The 20,729-nt window shown below is 39.7% G+C and overlaps 1 protein-coding gene across 2 annotated transcripts in view; it reads right to left on the bottom strand.

Annotated features, from left to right (window-relative positions):
• The window catches only part of GPLD1 (glycosylphosphatidylinositol specific phospholipase D1), a 36,035-nt gene that overhangs the window by 3,053 nt on the left and 12,253 nt on the right, over positions 1-20,729 (bottom strand). Inside the window, exons 7-24 of one of the 2 annotated variants that reach the window (XM_054019999.1) lie at positions 20,011-20,065; positions 18,867-18,974; positions 17,608-17,635; positions 17,374-17,513; positions 16,490-16,555; positions 14,442-14,562; positions 12,879-13,018; positions 11,477-11,663; positions 9,363-9,473; positions 7,723-7,797; positions 6,648-6,804; positions 4,981-5,122; positions 2,843-2,945; positions 2,653-2,746; positions 1,885-2,061; positions 1,398-1,558; positions 1,047-1,073; positions 865-915 (exon numbers count right to left, since the gene is read on the bottom strand). In XM_054019999.1, coding sequence (XP_053875974.1) covers positions 865-915; positions 1,047-1,073; positions 1,398-1,558; positions 1,885-2,061; positions 2,653-2,746; positions 2,843-2,945; positions 4,981-5,122; positions 6,648-6,804; positions 7,723-7,797; positions 9,363-9,473; positions 11,477-11,663; positions 12,879-13,018; positions 14,442-14,562; positions 16,490-16,555; positions 17,374-17,513; positions 17,608-17,635; positions 18,867-18,974; positions 20,011-20,065 — 1,943 coding nt within the window. Of the gene's footprint in view, positions 1-160; positions 916-1,046; positions 1,074-1,397; positions 1,559-1,884; positions 2,062-2,652; positions 2,747-2,842; positions 2,946-4,980; positions 5,123-6,647; positions 6,805-7,722; positions 7,798-9,362; positions 9,474-11,476; positions 11,664-12,878; positions 13,019-14,441; positions 14,563-16,489; positions 16,556-17,373; positions 17,514-17,607; positions 17,636-18,866; positions 18,975-20,010; positions 20,066-20,729 lie in introns of those variants that run through there. The other variant, XM_054019998.1, reaches the window with a different exon arrangement.

The raw sequence follows: 20,729 nt of genomic DNA, 5'->3' as shown, positions 1-20,729 counted from the left end.
ATTACTGATAATGAGGAAAATGGGCAGGACCCCAAAGTTCTGGAGTCCATTTATATGAGCAGCCACTGGACCAACCGCAAAGTACAGAGTAACGGCAAATGAAAAAACAAACATTTGTGTCACACAGCTGCAGGCATAGTACTGTAACTAGGGGTACACGGGTGCTGCAGCACCCCCTGGCTTGAAGTGGTTTCCATCATATACAGGGTTTACAGTTTGGTTCAGTGGCTCTCAGCCACCCCCACTATACAAATTGTTCCAGCACCTCTAGATGCAGGCAGAGACTTTGTCTCCCTCCAAAGGCTCATATCTTCATCCAGAAAGGAGTGGGGCATATGAAGCCCTCCAAGATTATCAGGGCAAGGACTGGGCCTTGCCTTTGGGTAGTGCTACTGGAAACAAGCACTAAAATAGAAGACTACATATATACTGACCATAGTCATTTGCCCAGTAGCCAATTTTACAGTATGTCATGAGCATCAACATTGCTTATAACGGGCTGTTGGAGTGTAGTCTAGTGGTTAAAACACATGATTGAGTCACGTCTGCAGCCGACTTGCAGACACGTTTTCCAAGCTGACTTGGGCAAGTTGCTAAGAGCAAGTTTGGGGTTTTTTTAAGTGGATTTCTTTTCAGGTGCCGAAATTCAGACAGCTGTGGCCTCTTTGCCTCATTTTACCCATTCTAAAAAGGGGGTTAATATTGGCCCAGAGGGTGACTTAATGGGGAAGCTTGATTAGCTTCTGTAAAGCACTTTGGGATCTGCAGAGGAATAGTGCCATTCTAAGTAATATATGCAAACGACACAGACAAGTGTTGGCAAGAAATAAGCTGGCAGACAAGAGTGATGTTTGTTTCTCTCACCTTTCCTTGAGATTTCACAGTGATGATGGAGCTTCCAAACCTTGATCTTTCCTGTAAAATGAGATTGCTCATTATGCTCTGAGAATGTTAAAGAATGTTTTAAGTTGTTTTGTTGTTGTTTTTTTTTTTTGTTTGTTTGTTTTGGTTTTTTTGCTCTCAGCCATTGATTTTCAGTTACTCACTTCAGGAGAAATTAGTACATATTGTGCCTGAAACAAAAGAAAGAAGGGGAGAAGCTGTTAGTAGAACCACCTTCTTAGAGTGTATTTCACTTGCAGACTAAAGGCCTCATGCATTAAAACTGCCTTACTCCCACATTGCAGAACTTTGTGCAAGGTTGCTCATGAACCCAAAAAAGGGGCCAAATTACCTCGATTTAAGAACCTGAGCAAGTTGCTGTGTGATGAAGGCAACAAGATGGAGTTTTTACTGAAACTTGACTCCGGACACCAGTCTATTGTTTTCTTTTCAGTGGATGTAATTAATTAGTTGTCATTATGTTGTCTCCTGGTTTTACTGGTAAGTTTTCTTACCCAGTCCTCAGGACAAGGAGAAGTCCATGATTTGCAGTTGTCTGTCACATGACCGGAGGTGGTCTGGTTTCCATTGTAGATGTACACACGTCCAGCCTCCTCTCCAAACAGTACAGATGTGATGTCGTCAGTTCTCAGAGGAGATGTCACAATAATTTCATCTGTAAATAATCAGAAAGAGGATATATGATGTCAAGATGAAATAGTACTAGACCAAAAGACAAGGTTACCATTTACCCTGGTCTGTATACAGTAATTCCTATGAACTTTAATGACTAACTGTCCATAGTGTAAAGATAAAGTTAAGAAGTTTTCTTGACTTATGACTGAATTGTTTGATTTTCTGCTGTAAAGCATCTTGGGATGTTTAAATCCATCTATAAAGTGGGATGTGTTTTGAGTTTCTATGACAATGTAGGAGGCAAGTCTACTCTTGCTCAAAGTAAAAATCTCTTCACCCACACCATCTAAATCCCCTTTGTTTTACCTAGTCCGTCATTGTCCAGGTCATTTAAGTGTACATCTCCTCCAAAGCGAGAGAACCTCCTGTCCCCACTGAAAGTGCTGAGCAAAGACGGTTTGGCACCATCTGTCAAGTCATACATCAGAACAGTTCCAGCTTGGTGCAGTACTGAGGATATAAATGCAATCCTAGACGTGCTGTCTGAAAGAAGCCAGGGTGACAGAATTAGACCCTCAGATGTGTACACTCACAGGAATAGGCTTAGTACATGCAGTGTACTAACAGTAGGTAATACTGGCATTATCAAATATATGAACAAAATGAAAACATACTGACTGTACAAAAAACTATCAAATACTTCATTATTTCTACTCCAGTTACAATGTTAGTTCTACATTGAAAAAAATCGGTGTTCAAGAACACGTATCAAGTGTGTGCTCCTAAGTTATACAGTGACTCTTGACCATTTAATTATGCTGTCATTGGTGCCAAGGAATTTATGGCCTAATAATGAATCAGTTACATAAATAATGTGTTGAGAACGCACTTAACAAAAGTCTGTTCCATACAAAAATCTTGCCCTAAACTAATCTGAGGCTCTAGCAGATGGGGCTGTGCAAAGTATACCAGGCACTTTAGGATACCCATAGGGAGAGCATCATATATAGCACTCATAAATTCAATGTGACTATTAAGTCCATTTTCTAGCTTGCTGTAATTAGCTTAGTTTACCACTCACTTGAGACATAGATAATGCCTAGCTAAAGGGTTTCAGTTTCCAGAACAACATACCAGAGGTAGGTGCACCCACCACCAACACTTCTCTTGGAATTCCAGCCACAGACATGAAGCCACTGGCCAATGACGAACCCAGTTTGCCCCTGTCCTGTTGATTGTTAAACACATCAGTTGCACAGAATACCATTTTGCTTCACATAGTTCATACCTGTAAATTCCCAGCATACTAAAGAAAAGGTCCTACCATGTCTCCAGTTACGGAAAACCAGCTTAGTGTGCTTGGTGGGTTATATCCATACACCTTTCCAACACTCTGTTTGGTATCCAATGAGCTGTAGCAACCTAGACTGGAACACACAATATTATTTTCAGTCAAAGTAATAACTTGAAATGTATTTTGTAGATACATACAGCATTGCGTGTATGCAGAATATTGTTTTCTTTCATTGTGTGCAAAATGCTGTTCTGGTCATTATTCTCATTCTTGTTTCTAATTAGAATTACAGTAGAACCTCAAAGTTATGACCTCAGGAATGGAGGTTGTTCTTGTGACGTTGCACTCTATATGATTTTATGAAAATATGCTGATGAGGGTGAATATAATGTAACTAAAATATGCTTTATGCAAAAGGTCTCGTGTAAGGTATCATTACAAAGCTTATAATCTACTGAGTGTGGTCATCCTATTTGTATGAATGTATCTGTATCTGAAACTAGAAATATGAAATATAACTCATATATTTATGGGTGGGCCATTAATGGTGGTTTGGAATCTTGATGGGTCCCATTAACCAGGACAATTGACTGTAGATGTCTCTGTTTTACTTGTCAGTCTTCCTGTATACATGTGTGCTGGCAAGTGGGTAATGAAGTCTTACAGTGACATGTGATCGTGTCACCTGAACTGGAATCCATCTTTAACCTGGTGCTTTTTCAGTGAGAAGGAGGGGTGGGAACCCAGAGAGGGACAAAGGATTCCCGCCTTATGCAAAAGATATATAAGTGGGTGGAACAGAACAAAGGGGGCGGCCATCATGAGAAATCCCCTAACTACCACCTGAGCTGGAACAAGGGCTGTACCAAGGGAAAGGATTGTGCCCAGACTAGGAAGGTGTCCAGTTTGTGAAAGAAACTTATTGAAACATCTCTGAGGATGAGATTTTATCTGTATTCAGTTTTATTACTGTACTAGGCTTAGACATGTGTGTTTTATTTTATTTTGCTTAGTAATTCACTTCGTTCTGTCCGTTATTACTTGGAACCATTTAAATCCTACTTTCTGTATTTAATAAAATAACTTTTTACTTATTAATTAACCCAGAGTATGTATTAATACTGGGGGGGGGGGGCAAACAGCTGTGCATATCTCTCTATCAGTGTTATAGAGGGCGAACAATTTATGAGTTTACCCTGTATAAGTTTTATACAGGGTAAAACAGATTTATTTGGGGGTTTGGGCCCCATTGGGCATCTGAGTGTTAAAGACAGGAACACTTCTTAACCTGCTTTTAGTTAAGTCTGCAGCTTTGGGGCATGTGGTTCAGACCCTGGGTCTGTGTTGGAGCAGACTGGTGTGGCTGGCTCAACAAGACAGGGTGCTGGAGTCCCAAGCTGGCAGGGAAAGCAGGGGCAGAAGTAGTCTTGGCACATCAGTTGGCAGCCCCAAGGGAGTTTCTGTGATCCAACCCGTCACAGTTGTCAACTCTGAACAAAACACTGTGGTGGTTCTTTCAAAACTTTACAACTGAACATTGACTTAATTCAGCTTTGAAACTTTACTATGCAGAAGTAAAATGCTGCTTTCCCTTTTTTTTTAGTAGTTTATGTTTAACACAGCACTGTACTGTATTTGCTGTCTCTGCTGCTGCCTGACTATGACTTCCAGTTCCAAATGAGGTGTGTGGTTGATTAGTCCATTCATAACTGTGGTGTTCATAACTCTGAAGTTCTATTGTAAGATCTTTCAGAAAAGAGACTTTGTCCACCTTTATATTTGTACATCACTTAGCACAATGGGGCCCCGGTCATGAAGCTTGTAGGTATTACTCGGTATAGTTAATTACCATTGTAGGATTGTTTAGGTTTGCCTCTATGCTGGCATTTTTAAAAATTATAAAAAGACCCCGGAGAATTTGTTTTTGATGAAGAGTCATAATAAAGACCAACTGCTTTGAAAAAGGAGTTAAAAATTTTGAATTTACTAATCTGAAGTTTCCTCTAAATACGACTATTATTGTCCCCAAAGAGTGGAGTTCCATAGGTAAACCTACTGAAACAATTTTATTCTACTGTAGATCTTAAAGACTATAGAAAAAAAAATACAGGTTGTGAAAGGAACTGTGTTATGATCATGTACAACCACCAAATAAAAGAGAAACACACCCAATACAGCTCTTCCAGGTAGGGCTTCCAATCAGCAGTAAGGTTTTGTTCTTCAACTGGTGACTAACAAGTGAATATCCAAACCAGGCATAGTTCTTTTCCCCCTTCACCATCCAGTTGGCATCCTCTACTGACAGCAGCTCTGACAGATAGGATCAAACCAGGCAAAGGTTAAGTCGGGATGTTCACCAAGGATAGAACATTGATTATCAGTTTCTGGAACATACCACATTTCAATCTAGCAATAGACACGTTTGTTTTGATTGGGTTACTCTTCCCAGGGTATGGTACTAGTTATTACTAATTTTATCATACACTGTGTTTGGTGGCAAAGCAGTACTCAGCAGCTGTGTTTGTGGTGAAATCTTGGCTCTAAGTCACCCCAACATGACCTATGGGATGCTTTCAACTTCTAAAGGCAGGTATACAGGAGATATCGAACCAGTTTGAATGGAACTGAAATGTCTTCACTAGGATGGAGATAAAACTGAAGCCATTTATCTGAATCCAAAGTTCAAATAAATGAGATCTTAATTCAAGTCACTGCTGGGTTTTGGTTTTTCGCAGACTTCAGCTGACAAGTTTTGTGAATTCAAAATCATTGCCCAGTTGCTTCCATCCTTATATGAAATAGATATGGGTCAAATTTAGTACAATTTAGCTGAAAGCCTTCCCCATCTACAAACACCGGTTTTGAAAACAATGGGACTCTGATCTAAATTTAATTATGCAAAAACCAAACCTCAGCTGATGAAGTTTTGCATCCCTACATATTCACACTGACTTTCTCCAGCTCTAGGCTTCAACCTTTTTCTAGCTCACATCTCTTCCCGTCCCACAATAATCCAGTTTGACCCATACCCTTTAGTTACAGAGCTATAGTTACAGTGCTCACTTGCAGCATTCCCCTTTTGCCACATGAAGGAGCTCTTAGCACGAATGATCTTGTGGTACTCTCAGGCCCTTGCCAATTTGAGAGAAAATCCAGTTAGACCCCTCCTGATGCAAGGGGCTACCATCACTACCTGGCAGCACTGGTTGATAAGCATTCCTTCCACACTGTCGGCCATTCATTTCTGTTTCACAGCCAAGTTCTGTAGTTTTCTTCAAGCATTAAACAGCTCTTGACTTTAATAGCACTACTACTCATCTAAGTAAAGTTATACACATGCTCAAGTGTTTGCAGGTCCAGGGCCTAAATTCTTAGGAAACTGTTTTCTCCTACCCCCATTCTTATGATGTACACTTCTGTTTGCCTTGAGTTGGGAATTATGTGCACTAACCTTGGAATTAATACTTATACAATTAGGCTGAGGTGCAAAATTACCTACTTAACATACAAGGCGCTTACAATATTATTGCATTACTAGGCTGACTTTTGTTAATCAATCATCAAATACTCAGAAATACAGGAATAAATTCATTTTAAATTTTCTTCAGCTGGGACAGTAGAAATCCAGGTAAGGCAATATAAATACCAGAAACCTATTTTTACGTATTTCTTTACTTCTAGAGTGCACATAAACCTTTCAAGAATCTGTGACAATTAATAGATTGCTCAGGTTTCACATAACAAAGGATTCAAATTAAAACAAAAGTGTCAAATTAAAACCACAAGTATAGCCACATAAAATATGGAAATGTCAATTTTACTCAGTAAATATTACCTTTGTCACTCCTGTTGAAGTGAGAATAAAATGCAACTACAAATCCTCTCTGCTTCCCACCGCCAGGTGCATAAGGAGAACCGGCAACCAGATCAGACTTTCCATCCCCATCAATATCAGCAGCCAGCAGTGACCAGCCAAGGTTACAGAATGTGTGCTGCAAGAGACAATATCTCAATCAAAACTTTAAAGTGGAAAGCAGAATTGTAATTGCCAACTTGCTTTGTTATGTTACTTTAGATCTCTTCTAAAGAGTTAATTTTGAATATACCTGATCAATCACCTTCCCATCTTGTAACTAAGTTGTTTGGGTTTTTTAAAAAAATAATTGGAGAATAGGGAGTCCATTTCCTGGAGTACATGCACTCAAAGAGACATGACCATTCGACAAAGAGACAAGGCAGAAGTACAATGAGGCATTTGTTTTTAATGTGTGGCCTCTGACAAATGCACAAATATATATTCCCTTGCAATTACAGGGGTTGATTTTGACATCCTTTCTCATGGTGAGTAGTAAGCGGATAGCAATGCCCCAGATCCTTAAAGGTATTTAGGCACCTAACTCCCACTGATTTCAATAGAAGTTAGGTGTTTAAATACCTTTGAGGATCTGGGCCAACATCTCTACAGTATCCCCAGTAATGGAGGCTTGAGAATAGCAGTGTGGACAGACTGTTTCCCCCCTCTGCCTCCACCTGCCATTTGACTTCAGGGATACTGTCCTGAAGCACGCGGTAGTAAAATTGAACCTCTGGTCCTGGACAACTGAAGGTCTGCAGAATGTAGACAGCTCATCTGAACAGAAGCCTTATGAAAAAGGCTCTAAACAGCAGTTATTGCACCTGACTTTCCATGTCATATGAACTGTGTCATGTTTCCTTTCTACTGCCACTGATAACCTTGTGGTCCCTGTGTAAATGTAAAAATTAGTTTGCCTGTCTCATATGCATCCCCCAGATAACAGCCTGAAAGGATAGGACAATACTGAATAAAATGGTACCGTGATCTGCCCCCCTCCTTCAGTCCCCAATTCTGCAGTTTTGGATTATCCTTCTTACTGTTAAATGTACTGTACCTGGCAAATTATGGTAATGTTTGGCCAAGGAGACAAGCCTCTTCCTGTAGTGCCCAGATATACATACACAGCACCCTAAACAGTGGGGGGGGGAGGGAGGAAACCTTTGAGAATGTATACACCAATGCCAAATATGGACTTAATAATACAAGTTAGAGAAACTACTAATTCTGGGAAGACCATTAGTTAGGCTGCATTTTTCTTAGCCCACACAGTATAGTGTGTCTTCCACCCCAAACCTAAGAATTAAATGTGATGACCAAATCATCCATCTAGAGTTTCAGGTGGGGAGGGGAGGGGAAGGAGAATCAACATGCTCGTTTCAACAGATAAGGGAGTTTTCATTATGTTACTTGATAAGGACAATAGGCAATATCATTAATATAAATAAACCATGCATGCAGCTTGCAGTGTAGTTCTCAGGAACTTAAGGCAATGGTACAGACTGTAGGCAACAAGAGATGTGTAGTATCAAATTTTCCAAACTTGAAGGCTAATGTAAGCACTTAAATCCATATTTAGGCAGCTAATAAGCACCACCTGATTTTCCAGAAGTGCTGAGCAGCTCGAACACCCATTGACTTATATGGGGGCTGCTCAGGGCATTTCTGAAAAATCAGACCACTTATTTAGGCACCGAAATATAGCTCTTCATCCCTAAGTTGAGGCAGTCAAGTCTGAGAATTTGGGCTGTAGTTTGTATTAGGCAATTTGATAAAGCAATACTGGCAACCAAGGTACATGTAAACATAGCAGCCATTATCCCACTGCAAGATGACACTGACTGGAAGAATATAGGAAAGATCTGATGCAGTATGTCAGTTCTATGAATGGTGGGTGAAGATTACCTATACATATAGCTGGCTACATAGGTCAAGTATAAGTATTGACTGAGGCTGTAACACAAGTAGAGAATCAACAGGCTTAGGGCCTGTAACGTAAAACAGCTTAGCATAACAAATCAAGGCCTATGGTTTTGCTTGACATAAATAACTGACAGGCAAGTGACTTTAAGTCACAAGATGAAACATAGCAGTAAATAAAAGTAAGTCAGTTGACATGTGTGAAGTGAGAAACCACGTAAGTTACTGATTTTTTAAGAAGGTATGTTTAAGCAATATGTATAATCTGTTTAACTGAAACTCACAAGGTTTGACAGCAGTAATATTATGGCAACCAATTGACGTAAATGCTCATGAATATGATGTACCCAGTTAATTAACCTATAGAAACTGGGAACTCCAACATAAGTAGGGCGTGGAAATTCAGATAAGGAAAAGGGGCTGAACCCCATATGAATATTTCTCCTGGGGGGATTCTGCGGCCATGTGGGGGTGCAGAATTCATATGGCCCACATTTTTCTGTCTCCCATCAACATAGCATAGTGTGGACCCCACAGTAAGTAGAGCTAAGTACGTCGACTTCAGCTACGTTATTCATGTAGCTGAAGTTGCGTAACTTAGATCGAGCTCTCCCCATTGACAAGGCCTCCGCGTTTACAAAACAAGATCCAGTTTGGGAACCACCAGCAAGCTGCCAGCTTATTCACCCTGAGTAATGTGAGAGATTTGCTCTTTAATGCTGTTATTTGTAACATAAACAAACAAACCAGATGTTGTTTTAAATGAAGGGCTCTTACTGTATAAGTGAGATTCTGTGATCCTACAGAAGGTGCTCCCACTGCTAAGTCTGGTACTCCATCCTCATTGAAGTCCAGTACTGCTATGGCAGAACCGAACCTGCCTGAAGGCTGAGAAGACACATGTCACACTCATGCAGCTAAGTAACATTTAAAAACAATAAAACTAAATCTTGGTGTCTGCCGCCTCGAGAATTTTTTGTAGAACAAACATCCTATGAAACAGCTGGAAATCCAGAACTGACAAAAAACCATCTCACAGTTCTTAGATTGTCAGTATTATTTACTCTTAAAAGAGCAGCTGAATAAACAGATTGTCCTGTACAGATGTACAGTACCAATATCTGAAGTGAGTACATGTGGGAATGGTTTGTTTTGTTTTGACAGAGAGGGAGAGTTTAAAAAAAAACATAACATGTTTGGTCTTAGCTCGTTAATCTCATTATGACACTGTTGTCTCTTCGCAGGTTTTATTTTTCATTTAGGTGATGCTTAGACTACCCGCTGTTACTATCATTGTGTCTGTGAACCAATAACATTTATGTTAAAAAAGCAGAAGACACCTCACGACTCAAACATATTTGCTTTAGACACTATTGTACTTAAAGGGTGTGTGTGTGTGTGTCTTTCTGTTTCTTAGTAAGATGCTTACAACAAAGCATGATCTTTATATTACTCAATATATCATCATCTAGTCCTACTGGTCAATCTCAAGCCAAAGTCACTCCCCACCCTCTGTCACATCACAGCATAGCATTTCACAGAAACCATTTGCATTGTTAGTAAACTGACTAATAGAAACTGATTTCAGAGTGATAGCCATGTTAGTCTGTATCAGCAAAAACCACGAGGAGTACTTGTGGCACCTTAGAGACTAACAAATTTACATGGGCATAAGCTTTCGTGGGCTAGAACCCACTTCATCAGATGCATGGAGTGGAAAATACAGTAGCAGGTATAGTTATATATAGTACATGAAAAAATGGGAGTTGCCTTACCAGGTGGGGGATCAGTCTAACGAGACAATTCAATTAACAGTAGAATACCAAGGGAGGAAAAATCACTTTTGTAGTGGTAATGAGGGTGGCCCATTTCAAACAGTTGACAAGAAGGTGTGAGTAACAGTAGGGGGAAATTAGTATGGTAAAATTAGGTTTTGTAAGGACTCATCCACTCCCAGTCTTTATTCAGGCCTAATTTGATGGTGTCCAGTTTGCAAATTCATTCCAGTTCTGCAGTTTCACGTTGTTTTTGAAGTTTTTTGTTGAAAATTGCCACTTTTAAGTCTGTTCTTGACTTCCACTCCATGCATCCGATGAAGTGGGTTCTAGCCCACGAAAGCTTATGCCCAAATAAATTTGTTAGTCTCTAAGGTGCCACAAGGACTCCTCGTTGTTTTTGCTAATAGAAACTGAGTAATTTATGTGACTTCCTGTTCTGTTTTGTATCCTGAGGAGATGTGAATCCACAAAGAACACCTCCAATAGGTAGGTGGGCGATTCCTAAACATGTATAGCACTTAAACAATGTGCGCCTCATCCTCCCCAAGCCCAGTGGATATAGGTACTGAGGTCTCAAGACTCAAATTCGTAAGTTGTGGGGTTCCCAGCTCCTCCAATGGCCTAAGCAGTATTATAGCTACTAAGCAGTAGCAGTATTATAGCTATTATACCTAAGCAGTATTATAGCTACTACAATCAGAGGCACTATAGAAAAACTAAGATAAATAGCCCCGTGTATGCAAAAAGAAGCCAAGGGCAGTTTTCGGCCCAATTATGCAGTGGCCCGGTATCCATGTATAGATTCCTCCAGCTCAGTGTCAGTTAAGGGTCCCAGTTTGTTTTAGTGTTACTTTGCCTGGTGGAGAGAAGAGTAAACAGATAATTTTTAATTCAGCCACAAGGATCTTTCCTAATAACAGGGATTGTTTTTCTTTAAATGCACATAACGTCCTGGTTTACAGGAGAGACATTTCAGAAACCATGACAACTCTTTGTGAGAAAAAAATTAACAGCACCACTGATCAGTCAAGGGAAGGATAAAGAGCACTGACCTTTTAATAAAAAATAAAGGCAAATTGTTTTAAATGACAAATATCTGACTTGATTCCCCACCTGACAACCCTCCAGCACTTGATCTGCTTCCTTGTCTAGATCCATGTTTACTGGAGGCAAACCTGACCGATTACTGTAGATTATGTACACCTGTCCTATCTGAACATGGCCCAATCTGCTGTATCCTGGTGCTCCAACCACTAGATCCTCATAACCATCTTGGTTTAAGTCACCTGTGGCCATTGCCCTGTATACCAAAGGAGAAAACAAAAGCATAGCATCAATTACCACATTGGTTCAGCAAATGTAAACATTCACAATTCAAAGCTAACTGGTCACTTTCACCATTTCTTAATCCTAAGAGTCTGTAAAGCCATTTTCCAAGTGATTTAAACTTATTGACTCTCAGACCTATTCTGTTGAACTAAACAGATTAGAGTCTCTGAGGTGCAGCTTCCATTAACATTGCTGTGATCTGCCTGGATTGCCATCAGATAGTGTTCTTATTTACTGAACTGTACCACTTAGCAGCCACCAAGCAGCATCAAACAAAGAACCATGACAGAGTGCTGCTCACATCTGCCATGATTTCTGCCTCAATTTCTGATCTGTTCATTTGACTTGGTTTGGTGAGGCTCAGTTACTTGATGGAGCTCACAGAGGTTGACAGAGAAAGAACAAACTGGCATTTATATAGTAATTTTTTTGTATTAAATACTGATGAAGGGTGCCAGATTAACAGCCCTGGAGCCTAACGTCTCCAGTTTTTGTCCCAGAGTAGATACAGCAAGATTAGCACCAGTGCAAACTTCCTCCATCTCTCTTCTCCATTGCGTGTCTGCCATAATCAGGATGGAGGAGAAGAGAGAGGGTAGGTATCATTCTCCATGCTGAGTCAGTCCTTCATTTCTCTACTAAAAATGCTACCAAGAATACCAATTAGTATCAACTGGGACAACCCATTCATGTCACATAAGCTATTAAATGGTCATCAGATGGTAATGATGGTCCCAAGTCATGTTGTTCAGATCCAGACCCAAATCTGGATCCAAGCTTTCCCAAAGTTTGTACATAATCAGATTTAGTTTTGGTCTTATTCATTAGACGGGGCTAGCCACAAAGTTTGGATCTAGATCTGAACATTTCCAAGCACTGGTGTTATCTGGAACCAGGGTTTTGCTTTGGATCAAACTTTGATCATGACTTTCAACCAGTACGGATGTGGTCAGCAGTAAACCAGTGCCCCAAAATCAAAAAGGCTCCATATCTCAATACCTCACAGCAATGTCAAGCTAAAGTAAGTTGTTCTGCAGCTGACAGCATTTGCATCCTGCTTAACATGGCCCATAAGTGTATCTTTAAAATCTCTTCAAGGAATAAAGATTTAATACTTTAACTGCTGCTTAAAATATTCACAAATGAGGAGAGAGGGAAAGGAAAAAGAAGAGAAATCTGCACCAACCATCCAAGCCTGGCATAGGGTGATTTCAGAAAGTATGAGGCTGTGGGCTTGAAGACGTGGTTAGAGGATTGCTGATGCGTGACTGCAAACGCTCTCCTGACAGTCTTTCCAAAAGCACTATTAATAAAGTGGAGAGATTCCTGAAAGAAAGTAATAATTCAAGAAATATGGGAATAATAATATAACATAAACAAACACCCACAGTGTATTTTCCTTACCAATAGGAACTCTGAACAAATAAGGACCTGATCCAAACCCCATGCAGGTCAGTGGGAGTCTTTACATTGATCTCAGTTACTCCTGGGGGAATTCTGTGCTAAAAAATTAAAAATTCTGCACACACTATTTTAAAATTCTGCAAAATTCTGCATATTTTATTTGTCAAAATAACAATATAATCACACTGGTTTCTATTATTTTGGTAATTTATTTAAACAACAATATAATGGATGAAGAATGGGAGTGGGGAGCATTGGAGGAAATCCCCCAAACCCTTTGCCTAATATTAATGTAGCTAGGTTTGACCCTATATTTCTAGTTGGTAGACAACAAATATATGCAGCCATATGCTTGGGGTTACATTATAGGCAACTGAAGAGCAAGTGAGGGCTGGGGAATCAAACTCACAATTTATATTGGCTACTGACCATCTCCAGAAAGGTAAGTAGCAAACAGTTCATGGAGCACATTTTGATAGGAAATTTTTTCAGTCCAAATATTTAGACCAGTTGTAATCACTAAAGCATAATAAGCATTTATAAGGCCATACTGTCCTTTACACCACTGTGGCAAAGTAAAGGAGCCTTAAGACTTTTACACCTGTTTTATATTCCTGGGGGAATGGAAACAATTCACTAAGCAGGCAAGCTGCTACATTCTGCTCTGCCTGAGGGAACAGAGCATGTCCCACACTGACTTCCTCAGAAACACCCTGAAGCCCTGCCCCTCCACATTGAGCATGCTGCAATAGCGAGTGAGAAGGATAAAGTGTGTCTCTCTCACTCTCTCACATGCACGACTGCCAAGGCAGTCTCCCTTGGCAGTGATTTACGTTACAACCGGCTGCTCCAGGCACCCAAACCAACCTGCCTGCGCTGCTGGAGAGGGGCGTGTGACTGCTCTTGCAGCTTGCCTTTGCTTCCCTGTCAGAAGTCATTTTTCTGCAGGGAAGCAAAGAAATCTGCAGGGGACATGAATTCTAGGCACATGCAGTGACACAACATTCCCCCAGGAGTATGACTCAGTGGACTTTGGATCAGGCCCTTAGTGCTGCTTCAGAAAGAGGCAGAACCCTAACAAATCCAAAGCACAACTGGCCAAGAATGCACTAAGAGTAGGATTCCTTCTTGACCTGTGAGGGTGACCAGCTGCTGCTATGAAGCATGAATATTAAAGACATACTGTAATATCATTATATACAACAATATAACGGCTGTTCACCATCGGGAGACTCTCTTCCATCCTGCAATGTACCAGACTGAGGAACTAAAACAATTTATGGCAGATCCAAATTTTGCATGGCCCATCTATCTCCCCTTGCATTATTGATCTAAAAAGACTTACGGTTGCCCAGGACTGCATATTGAAATAAACTCCTTTCTCCGTATAATTTATATTCTTTTCAATTGTTTTTGTGAGTGAAGAAGTCATGCTCTTGTGCTGTTCCTTTTTGGACTCTCTAATTCTGTTGAGATAAAGAGGCAGTAATAATTAGAAATGTTGCTGAGGGGACCGTTAACAAGATAAACCCATTAAATGGAATTTAATGACTGGACTGAAGATTTTATGCCATGATTATATAATGAGAAGATCATGCCATATGCCATTCAGATGGCCATTTAGCCAAATTTATAATAAAAAGATCTTAGAACCAGGTTCACTACTGAGTTACATCAGTTTAACTTCATTGAAGTTAGTGGAACTATGCCAGTTAACAGCAGCTGAGAATCTAGTATTACCTATTACATCAGTATCATTAGGTGTTTTCCCCTCATTACCAGTATTATTTTTGCTGGTACACTATAAATGTGTAAGAACAACATTCAAACTATGTTGTCTACAGATGGATTTGAATTGTGATATTGTACACTAGTCACTTGAACCTGAGTATTGAAATTCTTTTCTTTTAAAGCCATAAGCATACAAATTCTTTTATGAGTTATTAATGATCTCTACAGCAGTAATACATAGACAAGCAAATAAATGATTTGTTAATGTTATTACTAGAGTATATTTCTAAAATACTCTACTTGCCTTTCCTCAGACTAGTAAATCCATTGCCATACACATATTAGACCAAATTCTGCTCCAATTTGTACTCTATTGAAGTCAATGGAGTTGCAAGGAATGTAAGTTAGGATTACAGAACATTTAATTGTCTCCCTTGACTAAGACTGGAAGCAACCAAGGGAAACAAATAAAATAAAAAGCGAATCTCTTCTCACTTGAAATCCAAAAAAGAAAGTGATAAGATAAAGGTAGGGCAGCTCTCAGACCTCCAGGCTTCCCCAAAATGTGAGATTTATAACCATATCTACCTGTCAAGCAAAAATCCCTAGTCTTTTTCAGTTTGTGCATGGGGCATTAGTTGTTTGTTTACTAGTGAGGGTGAAGAGGTTTATGCACAAATGGGAAGCACAGCCCTCAAAGGAAACTCCTACTCCTCTGCCATCTTGCTTTCTCTCTTTCTCTCGCTACTTCTATTTGCTGATCCTCTTCCCTATCTCTATCAATTTTCTTTTTCTCTCCCCACTACTTGTTATCTCTCTGTGACCCTTTCTCTACGCTGTGCTGCCCCATACCACTCCATTGCCTCGATACTAGTTAGATGCAAACTGAAGTGAATTACATATGAAAGCTTCAGATATACAGGCTGAGAAAACTCTGAATCTTTTTGTTATCTAAACTGAATATGTGATCATGGATTTTAGATGTATCCTGAATGTAATTCCCAGGATTAATTATGAATTCTTGGAATAAAAATATACCCCTTAGAGTGTGGATTTTTGTGGAATGATCTATATTCTTATGATCAAAGTTTGACTAACTCCTGTGTCTCTGATGTACTTTCTGACTCATTGCAGTTTCAGTTCAATTAGAATTCACCAGTAGTGTAGAGGCCTCAGGCCATACACAACACAAGCAGGAAGTTAGCTGTGGAATGGGTGTGCAGGTGACTACACATCCTGTGTACTACAGAGCTGGACTCCATATGCACATAGACCAGCACAGTAGGACTTTTTGATGTTATCTGTGTGAGAGACAGGCGTATGGCCAATGAGCCACCAGACCTCATTCATGGGTGTGCAGATGTTGCACTCCTACTCCAATCCAGGTGCTGGAACAACAGTCCCAAGGGGCAGAATGTTTACTCCAGACCCTATCCACTGGCAACAAGATTATTTGGGTGGGGAGGGCCTAAGTTTCACCCAAAGGAAAGATCAAACAAGTATCTCTCTTCATACATGAAAAAATTTCTCCCCTGGAGTAGAGTTTTTCCAAAAAGGAGAAGTGAGGGACCTTGATAGGTTACCCATGTAATTGGATTTCCACACAAATGGACATTTCTTCTTTCAGAGGTAAATCTTTGCAGCTTTCAGGATTATACTTACATGTCGCTGTTCTTGTGCTCCCCATTGCAATCTATAAACAGAGGGTTCTCAGGTATGAAGCAGCCACTGAAAAAATATTGAAAACACACAGTTTTTTATTTATTCTAATGGCAGTTAAACTAAATAGAACTTTCATCCATACAGATTCCTTTTTTTGGGAAGTGAGGTCATCTCCCTCAGTAGCCTCGGCTTATTCAAAATTAGGGCATTGTTATATTCCTGAGAAATTCCTTTTGTATTTTTTTAAGTTGTTGATGAATTATTTAGAATCCATAAGAATGTCATGTGTGATTATGTAAGAACTTACTTTGGCACTAATAACCTGCTAATCCTAGTAAAGGTAAGTGGTTTTGGGTAGGTAAAATGTTTTTCATTAAAGTGACATTTTTCAAGCATGCAACACAATAGATTATATGATTTGATGTTTCCAACACCATTTTCCAATATATGTGCAGTAATATTATTATAAAGACGAACAGTACAATTGTCTGAGGTCTGCTCTCCACAGCAAGGATTGTAAACCTATCAGGGCAAAGGTGAAATATTTGTATAAGTGGTATTATAGTGATAAAGTTTTCTATGAAAATAATACCAGCCAAATACGAGCCTGAACTTGCAACTCTTAGACAATTAAGGTTCATTCTAACTCTCTGAACTCAATCAGAATCTTCTCACTTCACTGGGAGTTGGATTGGGCCCTTAGTCTGACTGAATTCTGACTAAGTAAGCAAAGTCTTCAGTTTCAGGCTTCAATTCTGGGACTGGGCCTGCTTCCTTGAGAACAATTAAACAGACTTCATAAATTCAATATAGCAAAGGTAATTTATCTGACTTTACTGTAGTCTCATAAGAGGTGCATCCTAACACATAAAACAACATCTCACCTAGTCCCATTTTCTAACATGTGGCTTGCTAGCTGAAAAATATTATTTGACCAAAATGCCATGTCATCCAGTCCTCCAAGGAAATACTCCTGGAACCTCTCCACCAAAAATGGAGATTTGCTAGCATATGATGGGAAAAGCTACGAAACAAAACACAGTATAATTAGTGGAATGGTTCAGTGTATCTTAACATTAATATGTACCTAGTTGCTAACAAGAAAAAAAATAAGTTACCTTGGCAACAGCAAGCATTTCTCCATGCCTGCAAAAATAAATAATCTTCAGATAAATGTGCTTCATTAACAAATAATATGAAAATAACCCATTTCAAAGCCTTTGTGGGCCCCTATATAATAACCCAGTATTTATCCGACTTTAAGGACGGTAATGTTGAGATATTTCCTTGTTTGTTACTATATCATAATAAGATCTGTAACATCAGAGATTGTGATCTTTATTGTGCTTCTTAATAGTTGTAACTTCTACACTGCTCTGCAACTCAGCACAACAATAGGTACACCTACACTGCCTGCAGCACAGGTATAAATAGCAGTGTAGATGGTGAGGCACTCCTTAGGCCAATAAAGTAAAGATATACCTGAAGGCTGTGGGTAGGTACATGGCTCTCTACTTGCCAAAGCATTGCCTCCCCAGTCCCCAACTACACTGCTATTTTTAGCAGTATACTGTCCCACTGCCTCCCCACAGCTAACGCCTTTCCCCGCTTCAGGAAAAGACTATCAGTGGGGAAAGACTCATTCTTTCCCCACTGCCTTTTCCTGGCAGAGCCTTTACTCGCTGCAGTGATAGTCTCTGGCAGTGGGGGAGCTGCTGAACCCTTTCTCCACTGCCAGAGCCTTTCAGTGACACAGCATCGTGGATACGGCTTATTTTCATTGTGGCTACATATACCCCATATATTACCCTGTTGGATAGTGTAGACATAGCCAATTAGTAAATAATTGAATTAATGAACATAGCTATGAGACTCAAAATATTCTAAAGTAGTCATTACCACAGTTCAGGTTCTCTGAGCTAAGAGGGACAACTTCCCTACCTAACCTTCAGACCTGTAGTATCCTGGAAGTGTCTGCATTGGTGTAAATGTCTGTGGGCAAGTGAGCTAGCTATAGCTACACAGCTATATTGCGCTCTTCATTGAAGAAGATCAGAGTTTTACTGCTGAAGTGTCACAACATGGCCATGCTTCAAAACATTGCTGTTACCTCACAACACAGGCCTATTTATGTTGTTAAGACATACAGCCCAACTATTGTATTCATCTATTTATAAAATGTACCGAATGTGAAATTTGGATACAGATCCAAACCTTCATTCCAAATTTCCCCAAAGCTCAAGAGTTTGTGGGAGAGAAGTTTGAGTCTGGCTCATCTCTAACGTAGAGATGCAGGTTCAGTGATTTACTATGAAAGTTGTTATAATTTTTCCGCATATGTTTTGTGAAATAAGAAGTTCACAACTCAGTGACTTACAATTCGAGAAACAGCAGGTAAGTGCAGTCAATAATTGTGCCTTCGGTTATTACTTCTTGGCCATAATATTCCTTATAGATAGCTAGCAGGTCTTTGACTGGTACATACCTAAAAACAATACTGAAGTGTTAGAACTAATATTTTCCATTTAATCCAATAAAACACAATACATTTTATATAACTCCCTCCATGGGATTCTTGTCTAGTAGATATGCCTAGTCTTGGATTGTGTCCTCTCCTCTGGCCTGTCCCCAGCCTACCCCTCACTCTTCTAGGATCAGTCTATTCAGAGCTAGCATAATCGTTCCTACCCCACCTTCAGCACAGACCTATGACAGGGCTTAAACAGGGACAAGGATCTTCTGCACTGGGATGAACTTCACCCTAGTCACACAAAATACGACATAACCAATGTTTCAATGTAATTGTTAAATAAATATATTGTACCTGAAAGTTATAAGTTACAAGAAAATATCTAAAACTGGTTTTTAAATGTACCTGATGATGATGTATTACTCTTGATTTACAATGTTTAATTGAAGCAAGTGTCCATTTGATATGAATTTCAATTTTTCTCTTAGTGATGTTCAATTTATAGGACATCAAATAACCAATAGGACCACTTTATGATTCATTATGCAATGAAAAATATTTAAATACTGACACCCACAAATTTTTATTTCTACAAAAACTAGTAAGATTTTGCATAAAAACACCAAAAAATAGCTAAACTAAACAGAGGTATCCCATATAAAGATATTGCCATTGAGTTATATAAAGAACGTCTAGGACTTCCCAGCAAACTATTTTTGTAGTTGTTGGTTTCCTGTGTGACCAGTGTGAATATCTTCATCTGTGTGTGTCGGTTTTCTCATGTGTAAAATGGGGATACTACTACTTCCTTTCTCCCTCCCCTTTGTCTGCTCTTCAGGGCAGAGACTATCTCTTACTCTGCGTGTGTACTGTGCCTAGCACAATGACTTTCTGATCTCAGTTGGGGCCACTTGGTGCTACAATAATACAAATAAATATTATTGTATTAGAACATCCTGAAATTATCATCTACAGTATGTGTTATGTGTGCAGCAAAAATTAATGAGAGTATTCCTTCAAAACATTGATAGCTTAAGCACAATGCTCTTACCAGTCTGCTTTCAGGTAACTAAAATCAAGCTCAAACTGGCTCAATACGTCACCTCCTACATTTAGAGAGAGGGGTTAAAAATCAGCTTTACTATATTAGCACAAAACATCAATTTCTTTTTTAAAAAGGTATCTATCACTGGGCCTTGGCAGTACTCCATATGGCTCCTGTGCGTGTTAATACTGTAGAGTTCCATTTCAGGTATGTAAATATTTCTGACTTGGAATATGTTGATGGTACAGTTGAAAGAGAGAGAGCGGATAAGCATTCTGCATTTCCAGAACATGATAAAAGCATTATCATATTTAAAGTCAGAGCAGTGACTCAGTTTAACTTTGAAGTCCTCCTGCTTACATTTTGGCTTTAAGTAGGAATGGCCAGGTTCTGCAGCGTATCTTCTGAGGGATGCACAGCAGCTGCAGCACCAGGGTCGGAGGGCAAAGGTGATTTTATGCAGAATCTGGCCATCCAGACTCTGTTGCCAAGGAGAGCCAAAATGACATAGGGAGGGGTGGGGAGGGAGAAGTGGCACTACTTTAATTTACAACACCTGCATTGCATCCCAGACTCTACATAGTGCTGAACAGTTTAGCAATCACCCTTCCCATTCCCAGCCACCATCCATATGGGTCCTACACCAGGGCTTGCGGGGTGGTGGAAGGGAGACAGGACAGAGTCCTTGTGGCTCATTTCTGACTCCTGTACACCATCAGATCAGC

The sequence above is a fragment of the Malaclemys terrapin genome, chromosome 2 (genome assembly GCF_027887155.1).
Source record: "Malaclemys terrapin pileata isolate rMalTer1 chromosome 2, rMalTer1.hap1, whole genome shotgun sequence".
In the NCBI taxonomy this organism is placed as follows: domain Eukaryota; kingdom Metazoa; phylum Chordata; order Testudines; family Emydidae; genus Malaclemys; species Malaclemys terrapin.
This window is presented reverse-complemented; position numbering and strand designations above follow the sequence as displayed.